This window comes from Bombus fervidus, chromosome 1 (genome assembly GCF_041682495.2).
Source record: "Bombus fervidus isolate BK054 chromosome 1, iyBomFerv1, whole genome shotgun sequence".
Taxonomy (NCBI): Eukaryota; Metazoa; Arthropoda; class Insecta; order Hymenoptera; family Apidae; genus Bombus; species Bombus fervidus.
In genome coordinates, this window is record NC_091517.1 from 15,618,757 (window position 1) to 15,638,138 (window position 19,382).

Here is a 19,382-nt window from a genome sequence, read left to right on the forward strand (position 1 = left end):
TAACGCCTCAACCGTCGCGTCGGACGAGAATTAAACGCACAGGTAATTGGACCGTAATTGGAGTCACCTGTTCTAGGGCAAAACGATGTCGACTTCGCGATACGATCGAACGTGTCCGAACAAATATTTCGCGTGTGTGCTGCCTTCTTGTGACACGATCTGAAGTTCACGTCTTATGTAATTAAGTATATACAGTGTGGATGATACAGTAAGTACTTACATAGGTTAGACGATTTATTCAAAGTATCAGTAGTATAGAATAACTATTGTTATACAGAGAAACTGTTTGAGATAAAAGGAAGCAGTGCAATGTACGTACGTAAGAAATTAAAATGTTTCTCTTTGATGGACAAATCTTTGATATACGGATGCGTAAAATACACATATTGATGGTACAATAGGTTAACTGTAACACAGTATTCCATGAAGTAGGAAATTAGAGGAAGCTAGGAAACTTGCGAGTACAAGCATGTGTGCATAGGTGGCAGTCGAAGACTGACATTGTTCAGTGTCGCATACTTCCGAATGACACCAGTTCCAGTTTAAGAAACTTCCTCGCGTTGCCTTTACGTTAAAGAACTCTAGTCCACATGTGTTCGTGCAATGTATAACAGAAACAATGTGTAACGAATATTTGTGAAAAACGGTGTACATAAAGAATAATGTTTGTCTATGTTGGAAGACGCGGTAAACAGTACAAGACGGTTATACAGAGAGGAAACTGTATGGCAGGAAAGAGACACGAGAAAAAAAGAAGAGTGGAGGAAAAGGAGCAATAAAGTAGCAAATTGCGACACACGTTCATACGAGAATCTCGTTCACGCATCCTCACGTCCGTGCGCGCACACAACTCACACATATGCACACATACCTGTATAGGAGTAACATGTAAACGACGCACAAACACACGCGCATACGTACGGATCGTCGACTTACCTCTCGGCGCAGAAATTCGGGCGGCTAGCTGAAGGCAGAGAGAAAAGAGGCAGGAGGATGACGACGGCCGCGACGGCGTTGCGTGCAAGAGTGGCGTCGCGACGCCGGGCGTCGACGTGCGTCGCGCACGCCGCGCGGTGCTGCGCCGCCAAACAGACAATGGCGTCCTGTGGCGCGGTCCAACGACAAAGGGCGCCACCTCCACGAAGCGCCGCCCATTTCCAACATCCTCGTCGTTGAAAGCGGCTCTGTGGCACGAATACTGGCTGGTGAAGGCTCGAGAACGTTGCGACGTCGCACGATGTTGCTTGTTCGATTTCCCCCACTGTAACGGCATCGGTGCAAACGGGGAATGTCGGATGTACGAGAAAACGAGACACGACCACGCCAGCGTGTCGCTAGCTCCACCCATAGACACGCTCAGGCGAAACGGGACGCTGGTCGGTCTCGCAGCCACCTCGGCTTCGGCGACTTTGCCCGGCAGCGCAGGAACCTCGTCGGGCTAGCTGAGCCTGTTGTTAGAAAGAGAAACGAAGAAGGAAAGAGAAGACAGCCCGATAGAGAGGGAGATCGTACGGTTGGGAGTGTGTTGAGCGTGAGGGGTGGGGGTGCCGAAATCGTGCGGCAGGGATCTTCGCATGAAGGAAGGCAGACTCTGATGGTCAATCGGGCGCCGCGCACCGCAGCAGTGACGCGTCACTGCACCCCTGTTTTCGAGTTGCACGTGTTTCTTTCCTCTTCACCGACGCTCACGTTCAATTGTCCTCTTCTCGTTTTCCTTGGTCAGCTTGCCGCGATAACAACCGATAAACACAGTATACGAGACTCGCCCGCCCGAAAATACCGAAATAGTCGTTGCCGATGGTAGAGAGCGACGTTGTTCTCGCGACGCGGTCATTCTATCACGTTCCGTCGAACCTCGTCTCCGATCGCAGACCACGGGTCTCGTTCGTGTTTCCGTGAACGACGAATCGTTCATCGTCATTGTCGTCGTCGTTGTCGTTTCGTGGTTGTCGATTTTCCCTGTGCCGATTTGCAACACAGGAGGCAATCTTCGTTTTAGATCGATTCGCAGCTAAGCTGCAGTGGTGAATTCCGTTACGAGCATTTCGCGCCACTTCCGTTTTAAACTGTGCAATTCTCAGTGATCAGTGAGACCGTTTCCAAGAAGATCTACGATACGTACAGCGAGATTCATCTGTTTTCGAAGTCGTGGCGAATCGAGCCGCTCGAATAGTATCGCTGGTCGAGCTGCGTTCGAAAAGTGTTGTGAACATCCCGCGGAGACACGTAGCTGCGGATTGTGCTTTTAGCTGGTGACTGGATCCGGCCTGACCACGGCCATTCTCGACACGGTACGTTTATTAGTTTTAATCGTTCGATCAATTTCGATGTGTCAGTCGTGAATGTAAATTTTCATAGAGATGATCATACGTTATTGGAAGATTAGAAGAAAGGTTAGAACGCGCGATGTTATAGTGCATATGCATATGCATAATTAAGCCGTGATATGATTTCCCATCTCGTCTATGTAAATTTCATTTATTTCCTGATATTTGAGAATGTAAAAGTAGGTTTGCCTGATGTTAATCATCAATCACTTATAACGGTTGATCCTAAAGCGAGTTACATTTGCAACTGCTTTTGTGTCTTCTTCAATTTAACTGGAAATAGGCGCGAAATTTAAAAATTCATGTATGGTATGAAGCTTGTCGGTTATCAGGATCCGGCGGTCAATGATATCTTGTAAAGATTTCCTCTTCTGTAAACATTATCACATAGAAATTGAATGATATGGCATTCTTTTGCTATCATATAGTGAAAAATTATAAAACGTTATTTATTTAGTAAAATTACATCTTTAAAGTTTTGTATCAATGATTGCCGACGGATTCGTTACTAGGTTGTTAAATAGTTAACTTTGAAAGTATTTCAGTTTCAAGGAAAGGAAATAGCATTAATAATATTGTATATTTTAGAAAAATACAAAGTGCTTTTACTTTTTTTCCACATTTTTTCATACTTTTATTAAATTCAAGTAGTACTGATTTCCACGCGTATTATCTTTATAATAAATTTCTTTGTAACAAAGCTTTACGTTAAACCACTTACATTAATACAATCTTGCGTTGGTCACTATAAAAATTGTTTTATATTTTATGCGTTTCTAAAAGTAATAGAGCCAAATATTTTTATATACAGAAGTTATTCGTTAACGTTGTGCAACATTTTCCAATCAATTTACTGTCAATCACAAGCTCGCTAATTATTCACTATACTCCGCGATATATTTTCTATAAAAAAAAACACAGATGAAACGTAAGCTAATGATTTGTGAAAATACCAAACAGTCGATCTGAGTTTATAAAACGAAATGCATTTCTGTGAGCATTAAATCCTTTAAGTAAAGTGCTTTGCAATTGCTATAGCCGCAAGTGATACTATACCTTATTTTACGCCTTGAGCCAGTGAAACTGATTGCTCGTTCCGAATCGTCAATGGACTACATTTTTTCGCGTAGATTCGCCCATGAGAAACTGTAATAAACCAGAATAGACGTAATAACTTGAAATGCCGACGGCATAACGCTTAGCCACAAATTGCGCGAGCCACAATAGCGCTGTTAACACTCCTGTAGCTTATTGTGATCGCGGAAAAAACGCTGTCAATTGAAAGTGAATTGCATCGAGTTTATACCGTTCGAGGGATTAAATAATGCAACCGCTACGCTTTGTTATTTACCGGCGAAAATTTGCCGAGCATCCAAATTACCTTTTTCACGTGAAATCGAGGAAATTAAGGCTATTCGCTGTGATTCGTTGAAATTAAGATAAACGAAGCGGGAGACTATAAAGTTCTTCACCAAAATCGTTTTTGAAAAACTACAATTTTTTTTATGTTACAACATTGATAAGAAGCTTGATTAAATGTCTGAAGTAGCAATGAATTAAAGATTAAATATGATACTTTCTGATTATAATGAATTCTAGATTATGTGTTAGAAGTCTGTACGTAATAAATATATAGATGAATTTGAAACGATGTTACGCATAAAATAAGTAAAGCACGTCTACTCTGATTATTATTGGTAAAGTGACTTAGATAAGATAAGTTGAAGAATTGACCGACTATATTAAGTATCAAAGTGAAGTCTAGTAATTATCAAAGAATAAACCTTCGTCGTATTACGAATAGCAAGCGACCGTTTCATATCTTGAAAATGGATCTTCCTTCGTTTCACGAGAGACATCTTTCGAAGAACAACACGCTGTTAAATCAATTGTAGAACGACGGAACGACGATGGCAGGTTGGAATTTCCGTACGGCGCCGTTTCGCGTTGATTGAGCTTCCGCCGTTGATATTTTCATCTCATTATACTTTCAAAATTTCGGAACCGCGTGCGCGAACGTGCTAGTATATTTCGAACGAATAAAACAAATTTTCCCTTTATGAATAATTTATGCCATCGTCGGCGGAATTAGGGATCGCGGGCCACGATGGCGCGCGGACACGGCGAACACCTGTCCGCCTTTATTATTTTTACACGAACGCCGACTCGTCTGCGAGCGAGCTCCAGAGGTGGGGAAAAAAGAAACATCGCGCGCGCTCATTGAAAGTGATACAATCTCGGAAAATAACAGATGTCCCCTCGTTGCTTTCGAGTGCTCGACAAAGAAACGCTTTCGTCTACCTCTGAGATTTCACGTAAAGCCCTTTGTTGTACTTGAACCGCTCCAGGCTGAAGAGACAACCGGCCTGTCACAGGAAATTTACCGATCCAAATCATTTACTAATTCTATGCACCTTTCTTCTCTTTACAAATTGTGGCTACTAACGACTTAGCGTGTAGAAAAAATCAAAGAAACCTAACCGCAATCTAATTTTTAAATATAACTCACCAACATATGATATTTACAATTGTCGTGAAATAGATTCTTTTAAATTGCTCTGGATATACAGAGTTTAATTTTCAGATTAGGGAAACCGTAAATGAAAATCTCATTGAGAGAAAACAAATTTTTAGTTTCTTTCTGAAACTCACGATGTTCTACGACAAAATTCCTATAATATTTTCAATCATCATCATTTTCACTAATAATCACATTTGCGCTGAAGCAACATTGAAAGCTAGTAACAGAAAAGAAGAGAAAGTATACAACATACTGGATTTTACAATTTGCCTAATACATATTATGAAAATCACCATGAGAAATCCTCACGCGTGTAATGACAGTTTAGTTTTTATCTCCTTATAATTTTCAATGCGTTGAAGGTCTTTAGCACGGTCTATTATGCGCGTGGGAAGTGTTGTTTTACGTGCCATCAGTGCATCGTCTCGAAGTTATCGTTCATTCCGCCTAACGAGATGCAACCTGTCGGAGAGATGTGATGTTCAGTGCCGCACGAAGTTAGCCGTGGGTCGTATGCTTCTAACGAGAGTAGTTGCGGCTCGTTTTCTCGCTTTCCTTCGCATTCCGCGTCCGACGGTCCTCGAACAGAGGCATCGTAATTTCATGTTTATTTACTGTGCGTCCTGAACCGAAAATTGTCAGGCATTAGGTTAATGTACAAAAATCCTCTTTGCATTTAACGATCTCTCGTTAACGAGGCCACAAAATCGCGAAATATTTTTCACCGGAAGTCGTTTTCGCCGAAAGGAAAAGCGCGTGCCCACCTGTATTTAATTGCAAATCGAGCGTCGAGGATGTCGTTACGCGTTGGACCCGTCGCTTTGAAACTTGTTTTTTCGTCCCGTTGCGAGAAAGCGACGAAACCTTACCCCGTGGTAATTTTTCGCGTAAAGTGTCTCAGACTGACTGACTAACGAAACGAAGTAATTTAATGTGTCGCAGACTTTTCTGACGTAAGAAACCGAAGGAACCGAGTACGTAATTAGTAAATTTTGTGCAGATTTAATTTCTGTGAGAATTTAAACACACTTATACTTAAAACACTATACCAGGTGCATTCTGGCTCACCGAATAATACATTTATGTAGGTATGTATCTCTGTGTCGATTAATTTCTTCCTTCTTTTTTTTTTTTTTAATTGGAGATATATTAACGAATTCGTTATTAATATATTTAATTTCAATTATCTGCGATTTAAAATCATGTCATAATATAGGAATAGAGGAGAGTCAACGATATATTACTCTTAATTCATGGATTTTGGATTGGTGGTTTCTGCTGAACAAAGTTTCAATAGCAGGAGCAATGAACGCGATAAATAGTACCGTATTACGTTTCATAATCTGATAGTCGCGCTGGGTATTTGAAGTAAATGTGGTGTTTAGTATGATACAATGCGTTGTAACCTATAATCAGTCGATGTCGGTGTACAGCTTGCACATTTTGATCGAGCCGGCTCGTCGTCTATAACCGTCCAGTGACCCCCTTCGTCGTGACGTTCCCGCGATGTAGATGAAAGGAGCTAATGATCTACGAAGCGGACCGAAAACCATAATTAACACTTATCGTAACCGCGACGTGATTAACCGTGATGAACGAAAGCGACGGTGGAATACGCGTAGGTGTGCGTCCGCGTCGCACGTTGTAAACTCGCCTTCGGACGAGCTGTCCTGATCGCCAAAGAGCATATTACCGACGATGTAAACACTGTGCTGACCGCAACCATCTCGGCTGTGCAAGAGTTAAATTACACGGTCGATAGTAAAAGCTCTTCTTGCTTTCAGCGGAACAAACGATTTCGTGCGTCAACACACGCTGATCACGTTTGAACTGTGCATCATGTGACGTTTTGTTAGCGTTGTAAATGGGCTAGAATGTAATTCTGCAGATCTGGTTTCGCGATATACTTAGTTTTCTACTAGGGCTGCTTTAATAGCTATGTATATGATCAGAGGATGCTGGTTTATCTTGACACATAATTTCTCTTTTATCCGCAGGAAAAGGTAACTGTTTGTTTTAGTCTTTTGATCTTTTTGTGTAGTTTGTATAGGATATGTTATATCATTATATATGTACATTAATTTAGGCGATTATTTGTTGCTATTAGTTCAGTAGAACATTGTAAATGAATAAAAGTAATATAAGTGTTTTTAAGATATGCATGATTTTCCTAATCAAAGTGATCATTCTAATCTAGATTCTTCATAAGATAAAACAACAATTATGTAAAATACTTTGTAGAGTATAGTGGCATCTAGCAACGATATTTGATGTTTTTTCATATTGCAGCTAGCGTCTCTTACTAACACATATCGACGATGAGAATGAGAACCTCAAATAAACAATTAGAATCTAACGATCAGAAATAATATTAACATAGCAACTGACGTTGTAACGAGTAAAATTTTTTTCGTATGCAAAATACAACGCGTCGCGTGTGTTTTCGATCCGCCTTTCGATCGCAATTTCGAAACAACGGTAGAGAGCGACGAACGATAAATTTATGCGCGGCGTAATCAAGCTTGGAAAAATGGAAAAATTTACCGTCGACACCGCGATGTTTATTATTCACCACAGCGTTATTTATTTTCTGGTACACTTTGAAATTTGCTTTCGGCGAACCAGTTTTGACGGTGCCAATATTTGTCCCGTTTCGCGCGCGTGCGATAATCCCCTGAATTATGTTCTTTGAAGCGGCCGCTGTTTTGTATGCGTGGAAGGGCACGTGAAAGAGCGTGCAGAAGTACAGAGATCAAATCGAGTTCTCGTGATTTACCGTTGGCTTATGAAATCGCTCGCAACAATATCGGCCGGTTATTTTTGATAGTCGGCTCGATGTGTTTCATGCGGAAACATTGATCTGCCTTTACGCGAAACCCCGGCCCGTCGCCCGGCGAAATTTGACTTTTTTCCCTTCGAATGTTTCACACGTGTGCTTTTAATGTATCGCGATTATCAATCCGACAGATTTACGACCAGACATTTTTGTTGCGTTTCCTGAATACTATGGATTTTTTAGTTTATAAATCTGATACGATTTACTGGAGGAAGGGTAGGTGGTGTTTATGTCGATTTTGGCTTAGGTTAATAAATTTGTGAGATTAAAAGAAATGAAAATTTGTAAAAATTATTTTCGCATATTTCATTTATCTTTCTTCAATAGGAATTATCAATCCTGAACGAACGAATTTAATAATGTACGAGTTCATGAAATACCTGCTGCAACTTTTTTCGTATTAGATCTTCAGGTCAGAAATAAAAATTTTACAACTTACTTTGATACAATATGTTTTATTATAGTATCATTATTATTACAACCTCTTACGTTAGATACATCTTATACAATAATGAATGTATGAATGAAGGTACATAAAAGTAAACGTATATTTCTCTTGATTGTCAATATCTCTAGCTCATTAACTTCCTTCTGTTAAGGTATCTTTCCTCTCTTAATGATCGTTGACACAATTGTCAAACACGGTACTCTCACCCTTCCGAGGCCTTGAAATCGCACAATACACGGCAATCATCTTCTACTTAATCAGTACGCAACATCCTGGTTTTAATTAATTTATGCCAACGGAAAGTCTCGTCGACAGAAGTGTCAGAAATTCCACCGGCGTTTTGTAATAACCAACATTTCACGTTCGTCCGCTTGGCTAACAACGCTATTGTTGGAGAAACATCGCGAGGTTAAGAAATTATTTCAGCTTTTCACTGGATGTCGACACGAGTTCGCGCGTCCGTGTTCACATTCAAACTAAGCATCTCAACGGATCGGACTATTTAAAGTGTAAGAGTGTGAACGGTCCGAGGAAATACGCTTCTTTGCCTGTTTCTGCACTCGGCGACGGTAAATTGCGAATGCTCGTTTAAAATCAGGCTTTTACCGGCGTAAAAGAGAAGAAAAAGAAATCTGTTCAAACGTTAACGTTCTCCATCCGCGTTTAATCCATCGGAGGCCACTTGACACGTAATTCTTGTGTTTCCAACGGTGCGCTTAACCGTCAGCTTCGAGTCGAAATTAAGCTTTAACGAAAGTCGTCAGTAGGAAATGCAAGACATTCGTCGACTCGTGCTGCCACGGTGTGAGCCTTCGTGAAAGCGAAATTTAAGCGAAACACGGTTCGCAGCATTTGCTTTTTCCCTATTGAAAATATAGAAGTCATGAAGCGGGATATTACTCAGGACTTGAAAAGAAATATTCTGTGTCGAGTTAATTTTATGGCGTGTTTTGAAGAAGAAATGTTTTCTTGTTGAAGTCAGCAAAATTTCATTCAACAATTTTGTTAGAAAAGAAGTTAATCATAAATGTAACGGCTACAGGGAGAAATATACATTTCCTGTTTTTTAAGGGAAGAATTTTAAAATTCTATACATACGTTGTCAATCAATCGCATGTTGCCAAGATTCTCTATTTATTGGATTTTTGAACTTCAACTTAACACCACCTCAACTTATTAGCTTTCATTTACTTTTAAAAAATTAATCTATACTAAAATTATAGTATATTATAGCACATTACAATCCTTTGATCACGAAGTATCATTAAAATTAGAAAATGGACAAAAATATACTTATAATGCCTTTCCCTGTGAACTTTGTATGATAAGGAGTTAATTTTATAGTATTTCAAATTTGAATATATATTTTTTTTAATTATATATATATATGGATGACAAAAAACATTGTACGCTATAATGAAGTTGGTTTGCTTTATTTAGAACAAAAAGTGAAACAAGAAACATGTATGAAAAGCAGCGTGCTCACGTTGGAATAGAATCTCGAAGGCGGAAACATGTGCTTCGTTTAGTATGAATAAACACCAGGTTGTTTCTGTGAAACGCCGGCGTGCAAGCTCTTGCTTGTAAATCTTATGCATTAGCCTTCTGTGCCCTTGTGACTTCCTGTTGTCGTTGATGTTATAAGATTGCGGCGCGATCGCTATTTTTCTTATTTTCCACGTAATTTTTGCCATTTTTAGTGGTTCGTGCATAGAGTGCCTCTTTATTACAAATTCTCATTAACAACGCGTAAATATACATAGAGTAAAAATGCTTTCAGCATTCGATGGAAGTTTATGAAAGTAAAGTAGATAAAATATTGTATAGTGTCAACTATACCGCTGACACAATAGTATCGAATTTTATTTTCGACTGCTTTTTCTCGATCGCGATGTAAATTTCAATGTCAGATAATCGTATTCGACAATTTTTTGTGTTATTGATTTGTACTATCGAATAAACTGATATTCGATAATAGTCTTGTTTCTGATACTACGTTACCGTCGATCGAAGTTAATCTGTTTTCCATTCAGCGTGGTTTACATATATATCCAATTTTCCTATTCTCTTTGCCAAAATTTTAAATATTATTCTTTAAATGACTTTTGTGCTTCTTTTGCGTACGTAATTGTCCATATTTATATTGTCTATATTTTGATAACATAATTGAAGGCGACCCCCCAGTTAGATAGTATGTAATATGAATTTTATAAATAGAACTAGAAGAGTAGGAGTATTTTTGTAAAATAATATATTGTAATCACTCAACGCATAACTGCTACGATAAAACTAATTTATACTTTTATTTATATGTTTTGTTATGCGTATTTTATCTAAAGCGTTGCATGAACGATACTGCGTCGCACGATATCTTATCGAAAGATACAAGAGATTTTTGAATAAATTTAACATACAAATTCTCAATCACATTTTCAAATATTAAATACCTCAACGATCCTCCTGTAACAAAATCTTTGAAAATCTAGCGCTTTAAGGAAAACACACACACGCACGATATATAAATCTTATCCAAAGTGTCGCATGACCTATTGCTGTGTAGGGTGTCTGCCTCAGTAATTCCAAAGGATTAAATAACTCTTATACAAAACTTCTTAACCCCGATGTAAATGTCTCCTTTCAAATATTACTCGCAACGATTCTCAAACGTTTATCCGCGGCCAATTAATCAATGGTAGACGTAAGAAATCGTTGATTTCTCCCTTTCAGCACTGTGTTAGCGTGGCCGGAGGTGGCGGCGGTGGCGGAGGCGGCGGCGGAGGAGGCGGTGGAGGCGGTGGAACGGTCGGCGGCGGTCGGCTGAACCTGCACCTTCGTCCTTGCGGAGGCAGCGGTGGCGGTGGCGGCATCGCCGGAAGTGACAGCGCTTCGGATTACCCGCCAAGTGCTACGGCAGCGCGGAGCAGGGAAGCGGCGGCGGCGGCGCTGCACGCGGCAAGAACCCTGTTGGGCGCGGGGGTGGCTAACCCTTGCTCGCCCACCCCCGAACCGCCCTTCTGGAAGATGCCACACAAAGGTTGGTCAAACGAGCTTGTTTATTTACGCGGCTAAAAACACCACGACCCGAAAGTTCTCGGGCTTTTGTCAACTTTTTTTTGCCTGATATTTTTTATCATCTTTTCTTATGCTGGGATTATGTTCCTTTGTATTGTGGATATAATTAGGGAAATGTAAACCTGGTAATTCATTTATTGTATTGGTATGTAATATGATCAATTGTTATTATATGTGTATGTATACTACACATTATATAATATTATATATTATTATTGATTTGCTGATTATATTTTTGTGAAGTAGGGGAAAAATTAAGGAGATCTATTATGTATCTAGCGTCGATTGATTATTGAATTTTATGGTTTATAAGTTGTTAGCTTTGGATTCTGTGTTTTTCGTTTTGTCATTTTGCGTGTGAGCGGTGAATTAAGCGTAAACGATAGACTGTTAATTCTTTGTCTTGCAAGATTTTTGGTTATTATATTAATTAGAGTCTAGAGTCAGTCATTTAAAAATGCGTAATTTATTAAATTAAAATTAAAACTCAATACAACTGTTTTTGGCATTTAAAATATAATTCCTATCGCGTGGGCTAGTCGATGTTATAAGACAAGTAGTTAAGGTCAATCGTAAAGCATACATATTGCTTTTACTGTGGTATAACAATTTTTAATGCGTAACCATTCCAAAACAAATTTTAATTACAAAAGTTTTACAAATGCACTATTGTCACTTTATACACGTCTATTTATAAATATTACAAAACTCATTCACCACAGATGGAATTACTGTTGTACAACATCCCCACGCCAAAGTGTTCGATTGTAATCCGTGCTTCGATGAACTGAGAGTTTAGCCTTTTCTTCTCTTTATTTGGTTTTGCTTACAAGCTATATTAATCAAGCTTTCACGTATTTCAAAGCAATTTTTTATTTTTATCACATTACTATTTTCTTCTCTATCAACATGACGTTTTATTGACATATTATTTAATAACAACAATAAAATTCCATAGGAAAAAGAGAAACGAACGTCTTTCAAATCTGTTAAGAAGACAAGTTCTTCTTCGTGCGGGAATAAGAAAAAGAGTGGAAATCACGAGACTCAGAAAACTGAAAGGTGGCCGATTATCTGTCATTCAGATGCGGTATCTGGACGATCCGGCTCTTGTATCTCGTTGACTGTGCTAATAGAAGGCCGTTACAATGCGGTCGAGCGTCGGTCGCCTTTCGTATTGTCAGCGATCGTTAGCGTCAACTTTGTACCGTGTACCGTGAAACCCGAGACACGAGGATATTTTCTTTTCTTTTCTTCTTTTTTATCGATACACAGTCGGGTTGAACGATGGTCGTATCTTCGGGATGGATTTCGAGTTGTCTCCAACCGGGACGCGAGGGCCCGGTTCCTTGAATCAGTTCTGAGCCTTGCTCTGATACAAAATGCCGACGAACACAAGCTCTTCTCTTGATGTTTCGATCTACTTGACCACCTAGATAGGTCATTTTATTTTTATACTAGATTTCTGAATTCTTGCTATGAACGACACTCTTGATGATAAAATGTATACGATTTAATATTTCAATAAACTTGTGGAATAGTTGAGTTTGTATAACTAGATGGATGTTTGTGTATTTAAGTTGTGTTGGAAATTTTTATGTAATTGAAAATGGTATACTCGGTTGTGTAAAAATATGTCATAGAAAAAATCAATATTTTCAATCAAGTTAATTTTATATTCATTAGGTGCGTACCAGTATTTCTGATGTTAGTCCAATCATAACTCATCAAAAATGTATTGTTTATTCCAATCAATTTCTTTGTACAACTCCAACCGTACTCGCTGCAATAAATATTCTAAACTGTCGCTAATTCTTAATACCTAAGAAATCCTCGATCCTCAAGCATTCCTGCAACCGCAAAGCTTTGCTGTATATTATCTTACTTTAATGCAACATCGAGTACCCTAATTAACAGTGTATCCCATCTAAACGCGTCTCAATTTACATCTTGTTACCTTTCCGCTAACGGTTGGCCGGTGTTTCTGGGTGGGCCCGTAGGATCACATAGGTGGTTCGGATCGCACCGCAGCCTTCGGGGCGAAATTTGTGACCTTCGCAATGAGTTATACGAAGGGGTGCGCAAATACGTGTACGCTTATGGGCTTAGGTGGGGCTCGCGGTTACCCCCGGGGTTAGCCGGTAACCCGACACGCCTTTCCTTGGCTTCTGTCGGGCCAACAGCCCCTTCAACGGAGAACTCGACGCTCGAAGGGTGGCGCCTTTTACCTAAAAAGCTTCTGCCGATTCGGTGCTAGCCGACTTTCCCCTCCTATCCGACTACAACACTCGGCACAATCGGGGTGTATTGCTTCGGGTCAGGCTGGGTCAGGCGTTGGCTTTAATAACCGGAGCGCCTACACCGCCAATTTGTCTCTCCTTTGTGAACGTTCGTTTCGCGTTCTATCCGTGTGCGTGCTCCTCTCCGCTGTTTGCTATCGGTGCACGACGTTGGTCAGATTAATTCCTGCGTTCTTCAGGCCGCGAATCGTTTTCCATTGTATTGATTTTTTACGCGATTTTTAGTTCTGATTCCATATCTTGCTTGATATTTTTTAGTTTACAATACGATTGTGTATTTAATTAAAGTTTAATTGCTATGTATTTTGTGTTTATAAATGTTAACGAAAATTACGCAAGCATACTTTTAATTACAATCTACATGTATATTTAATGTTCAATTTTTGTATTATCCATAACTTACATTTCTTTCCTCGATTAGATTTTCTAAATATTCATGTTATCCTTATACCACATCCTTCATCAGTGAGTAAAAATACTTGATATGACATATACTACCCTCTTATGATTTTATACAATACTCAGCCTAGCTAAAATAAATTTTCAACCCCCGCACCGAAAATTGTAGCTTTTCCTATAAGCAGACAACAGTTTCTCCACCACCCTGAAACTCAGAACCACGCATCAATTTGGTAAATTCCCTTCAGTTTCAGTCCGTTAAAATTGATTCGCACGGCAGGTCTCAGGTCAGGCCGTTTGTACCAGGGGCGTGTATGTTTATCCGAAGTTTGGTCGGATCGTATTACGTTCGACGATCATAATACCCGAGTTCGAGCACAGAAGAGTTCTCTCCCCTTCGGGTGGTGGTGTGAGCACCATTCGAGCATCGGAGAGAGTCGCGAGAGGAGACCTACAACTACAATACCCTTGCGGCACGAGCTTGCGCGGACGCATACACATACGAACATGCACACAACCACCGTCCTTTCTTGTACGATTTTCTATCGTCTCCTCTTCGTTCTTTGGCTCGGTGTTTCCCCTTCATCTATCTCTCCTTGCTTCCATAAAAGCAGCCCCCGTAGCTATTGGAATCAAACGGCCGATTCACGAGAGCACTTTATTTCGTGCTAGGTTACAAGATTTGTTAATGGTTATGGGCGCTCGTGTGCCGGTCGGCTCGCGTGCCAGCCGAAGCTGTGGAGATTACCTGCGCTGGCTTTTCGAGGGGCAATAAATGTCGAGGGTGCGGGATTATCCATGCCCAGGCAATAGGATATCGCTCGTAATGCATCTCCAGATTTCCTGTTAGTTTCATAATTTATGCTACAGCCCCATTGATGGAAGTTTTCTTTCCGGGTCTTTGGTCAGTTCTCCTATTGTGCGAAGAATCGACTGGTTTACCCTTTATGAGTAGGATTTTCTTTGCATAGGAAAATAAAATGTTGGTCTAAGTAAATTAGGAACTAATTAATTCCGATAAGTAAGTTAGATGGAATCAGTGTAACGATATAATAATTAAGTGGAATAGCATAGTGTTGGACCCGTCAAAGTCTAAGAAATGGAATGATGTGTAAACGTTGCGTACTAACAACATGAAATAACGATTTGAATATTTGGATAATTGAATATTTGAATGTTTGGAAATTTAAGAATTTGAAATTGACGTAAATGCATCGTCAATAAACGTAAATAAAGTAACATATTCGAGTATGTATCCTTATTTTAGAAAATTCGAATGATTGAAAAGTTACTTGAAGAGAAAAGAAATTGGGTAATTGTTACATTATATAGACAGACTGTACTATATACTTGTTTTGTTATTTTCTGATGTCGGAGAATGGTGAGTCGAAGAAATTGAGTTTCGAGTTGAGACGACTGAGAGAACAATTTTTGAGAAGAACGATTCTGCAACGTTGTTGGTTCTGAAGCTGTATTGTAACGAGTAACAATCAAGTTTGTCTTGTGTGGTTCTCCATCAGTAGAACAATTATACGTAAAATCATTTTGAATAGCCCTCCTATCGTACAAACTCTGTATTTAATGTTCATTTTGTGGTATTAAATACATAATTTGAAAGATATATTTCGGATTAAATATTTAATATTTATTATTCAATAATTTTTGCATACATATATTTAGCAACGTATGATCTTCATATTTACAGTTTCAATATTTAAATCAACCAATTGATGAACAAAATATCCATTAGCGTTATACATAGATAATTAAAAGTGGTGAGAAAGACTGAACCTTTTAACGCCTCTCAAACTATATAACAACTTGGCAAGAGCAAAATCGAAAAGAAAAGCAAAGGGAAAGGACAACTAAAGGGAAAACAGAGATACGTCAGCGACTTTAAATTACCCGGCGCGCATTTAAATACCAATTACATTACCAGCAACTTCGCAATTATAATTAAGGAACGCGCGAGTGTAATCACCCGACTACTAACTTCGATGCCATGTCGGCGGGCGGGGGCGCGTGTTTCCGTGGTTTCTGTTGGTGGTGAAAAGCGACGAAGATCCGATGCCTCGCGGCTTTAATAATAAGACGCGTGGTAATGAGTATACGCCGTTAGGATGGCGTTGCTTTCGCTAATTCAACGCTGCTTCTTAATACTGGCCCTTAATGAATTCGTCAGAGAAGGAACCTTGAGCGAGATGGAGTACGTTTTAAGCCCATTAGAGTAAGGAGGGCGGGTAGAACATCTCTCTCTGCCCGCGATTCAACTCATTACAGTATGTATGCTTCGCACGCCATCTTTGATGTCGCGGTAGGACGCGCTCAGATGAAACTCTTGCTTCCTCGTGGCGTGGATTTAGCCCGAATAACGCTTCCAGCAAGTTGTCAGGGCGAGCACTCTCTTCTCTTCGTTTCTCTCCTCTCACACTTTCAATCCTTCATCCCGACAACGTGATAATAACGTTTAACGAGTGTTACCTCTCTTTTGGACTAAATAAAACGCATCATACCGCCGGTTTTCTCGCGCTACTTATTCTCCTCTTTCGTCATTGACGCCAGTGGCATGCATGAATGAAAAGAAAATATGTATTTCCAGCGGAACGTGCGCGCACGCGGGATATTCCTCGCGCGCGCCGCGGTCTCTTCGCTTAATGGGATTACCGCTTGTTACGTCTTTGAACGTTATTAAGCCACGGAAGGGCGATTCTCTCGGGGCAACAGCATGCTTTTCTAGCACGGTGTATGAATGCGATGGAAAAAGGGGGAAATTCTGTTATCTGATCTTGAAGGTTTCGTTGACGCGGAAACTTGTTAATCGTATAGGAATTCTGCCATGCTGGGAAGACGAGGTTCGCTATTCAAGTTTCTTACTTGCGTAGAGAGTCTCCCAGCTGAAAACCACTAGTTTGGAAACTGAGATACAAAAATTTGTGTAAATGTTTAACTAGAAATACTTGTAAGCGGCTAAAGTATTGTGCTAAATGAAATTCGTTTATAGTTCTTCAAAATTTACTTGAATTTCTTGTACGTAGTACTAAATGAAATCTATGGAACTTTACCTACTGTGTTTTTATGCAAAAGTATTTAATTCGAACAATGTAATATCGGTAACTTGAACATTATCTTCTAGAATGCATAAGATATATGTGTGTGTGTATATATAACTGTGTGGGTACATCATTAAAACATTTTCAGCTTAAAACGCTACATTGACGACGGTTATATCAACAACACTCAGATTGCAATATCGAACGTAATAAAACGAAACCTGACAAGAACAAGAGTCTTCCAATTCATTAAACGAACGGAGCATCTCGGAGTGCTCGATAACTTTTTCTAGAGATCGGTCGCCGGCTCGAGGAGTTTACATGATTTTAACGAGAATGGCGGCACTTCATGTCGGAAATATCGCCGTGTCGAACTCTCTGTGCGGTCTACGGCATGGAATGAACCGGTCATGAAAACTCTTAACGTTCGAAAGGATGCCACTCGAAAACGCACTGGCTAATTACGCGCGTAATATTATTGCGTTCCATTAAACAAGCATCCTGACGTAAACTTCCCGTCATCGTTGGGAATTGAAGTGGCGTATTAACCGGTTCGCTGGCCTGTTTTGTTTCTATTATGGGATAACGATCAATCGTGTTTCTTTCCAGCCATTTGCTGCTTACTTTCCTGTTTCTCACGGAGAAATATATCGTTTAGTATCGCATTGTTTACGAGTGTGCATATATACATTCGCCGCTGTTACTCCGCTGGAAAGTTGCTAATTCGCCATAGTCTCTCTGTAACGTTAGTGAACATTATTAGATGCGAAACGGAGTTACACGACGCGACGGTTTACGAGCTATCGTTAGTCTCGCGTTAGTTTCGCCAGGAAATGCTGCCCAAATAAAGAATGTCGTAAGTGGAACGTAGATATCGTTGAAGCACTCGCGAATGCATGGTAGAGAGATAACGTTTTCTGTATGCCACTGGTTATTACTTGCTCTGCGTTCTAACCCGTACACGCGCGCACTAGTAAAATGTGGATTGCCTGTACTCTCTATAACGCGACTATTTTTTGAATATAGCTCATTTTTAGAAGGAGAATTTATAGTTTGAGTAAAGGAGCTAACGAGATGAGGTATGTTTGCGAATTATTAGTCATATTTTATCCTGATACACGTGTATTTCAATCGTAGAGCATAGTTGAGTGAAGTTCTAATTGAAATTCACGTACTGTTTTCTGCCATGTGTCATCGCTACTTTAATTACGTAATTCAGCTTGCTTGTCTTCTAAAAACTGAATTATAAATCAGCTTATTTTTTCTAACGAAAGTATCACAAAAATAATTATCACGAAAATATGTAATCTACTACTACATTAGTACGATAATGTTGCGCTTGAAAATACCAAGATTAACAGAGTTAAAACCAGAATAAGTATATACAAGTTGCTCCACAGATAGGTACGGCGCAAACGAGGCATGCAACATTTTTCTGATTTCACAGTGCTGACACTATATGTACATTTGCTTTCTATCCCTGCTAATTGAATCGCGTATATACATGTGTATGTATACATATTCGTGTAACACTCTCTAAAAAAATAAATAGCGTAAAAAAGATCGCATAGTGTCATCATCGCAAAATCATACTAATCTCGCGTATTTTATCTGAATGTTACAACTACTTGCTCCGACTCTTAGCATATCAAAGTTCCATAGACTCAAACGAAGCGCTATTACAAGATATTCCGAGGTGCAAAACGAGTGGAAATTGTATTAATCGTTGCGAAGACAGTATTTATACGCTACAAACAGCAGACTCACACAAGTATTTCCACGCTTAAACAGAACGAAATGGCAGAATTTTCACTCCTCCCACCCCTCTTGTCTAGGGCGGTAGCGTTAGGAACGGTAGGTTTAGGGGTTGTTTGGCGAGGGAGGTCGGTCGCGGCGAGAGAGAGAAAGAGAGGGACGGGAGGGCGAGAGGAACGGAAGGTAGGGCGGCGACGGAGGGGCTGTAGCTGAGAGGGGGTGGTTGGACGGAGAGGAAGGGTGCCGCGACGTCGTGCGCCGGCAGGATGGGATTTAATCTGTGTCCCGTTTCACGCTCAGCCAAGTGGAACCTTTTTGCCTCACTTTGCGGCATGACTCGCTTTTGCGCTGGTCGTCGCGTAGATTAACGCGAAATTATATATAAAGAATGTGTGCGGACGGCGTGTGCACGGGTCGTCGGTGCCGCTGTGCTACGGACGATTCGCTTTCCTCGCGCGAGACGAGAGAGAAACAAGGAGGAAAGGATAGGAACGGAGCTAGTAGAGGGAGAGAGAAAGCCTTCTACTTTGTGCGTTCCTCCAGCCGGTTTCTCTTTCGCCGTGTATGTATGCGTCCGAGTCACACCCTCTTTGTAATGAATTAAAACTGGTGAAAAACCAGCGGCGGGTTTGTGTCGTCCCACAAAGCGGAGACGACGACGTGTTCTCGCGGCG

The 19,382-nt window shown here is 40.2% G+C and overlaps 1 protein-coding gene across 2 annotated transcripts in view; it reads left to right on the forward strand.

Annotated features, from left to right (window-relative positions):
* Positions 1–1,074: 1,074 nt before the first annotated feature.
* Toy (paired box 6 protein twin of eyeless) overlaps positions 1,075–19,382 on the forward strand; it is a 58,832-nt gene continuing 40,524 nt past the window's right edge. The window contains exons 1-2 of one of the 2 annotated variants that reach the window (XM_072004371.1): positions 1,075–2,291; positions 10,860–11,166. In XM_072004371.1, coding sequence (XP_071860472.1) covers positions 11,154–11,166 — 13 coding nt within the window. In that variant the 5' untranslated portion in view covers positions 1,075–2,291; positions 10,860–11,153. The remainder of the gene's footprint in view (positions 2,292–10,859; positions 11,167–19,382) is intronic. The other variant, XM_072004380.1, reaches the window with a different exon arrangement.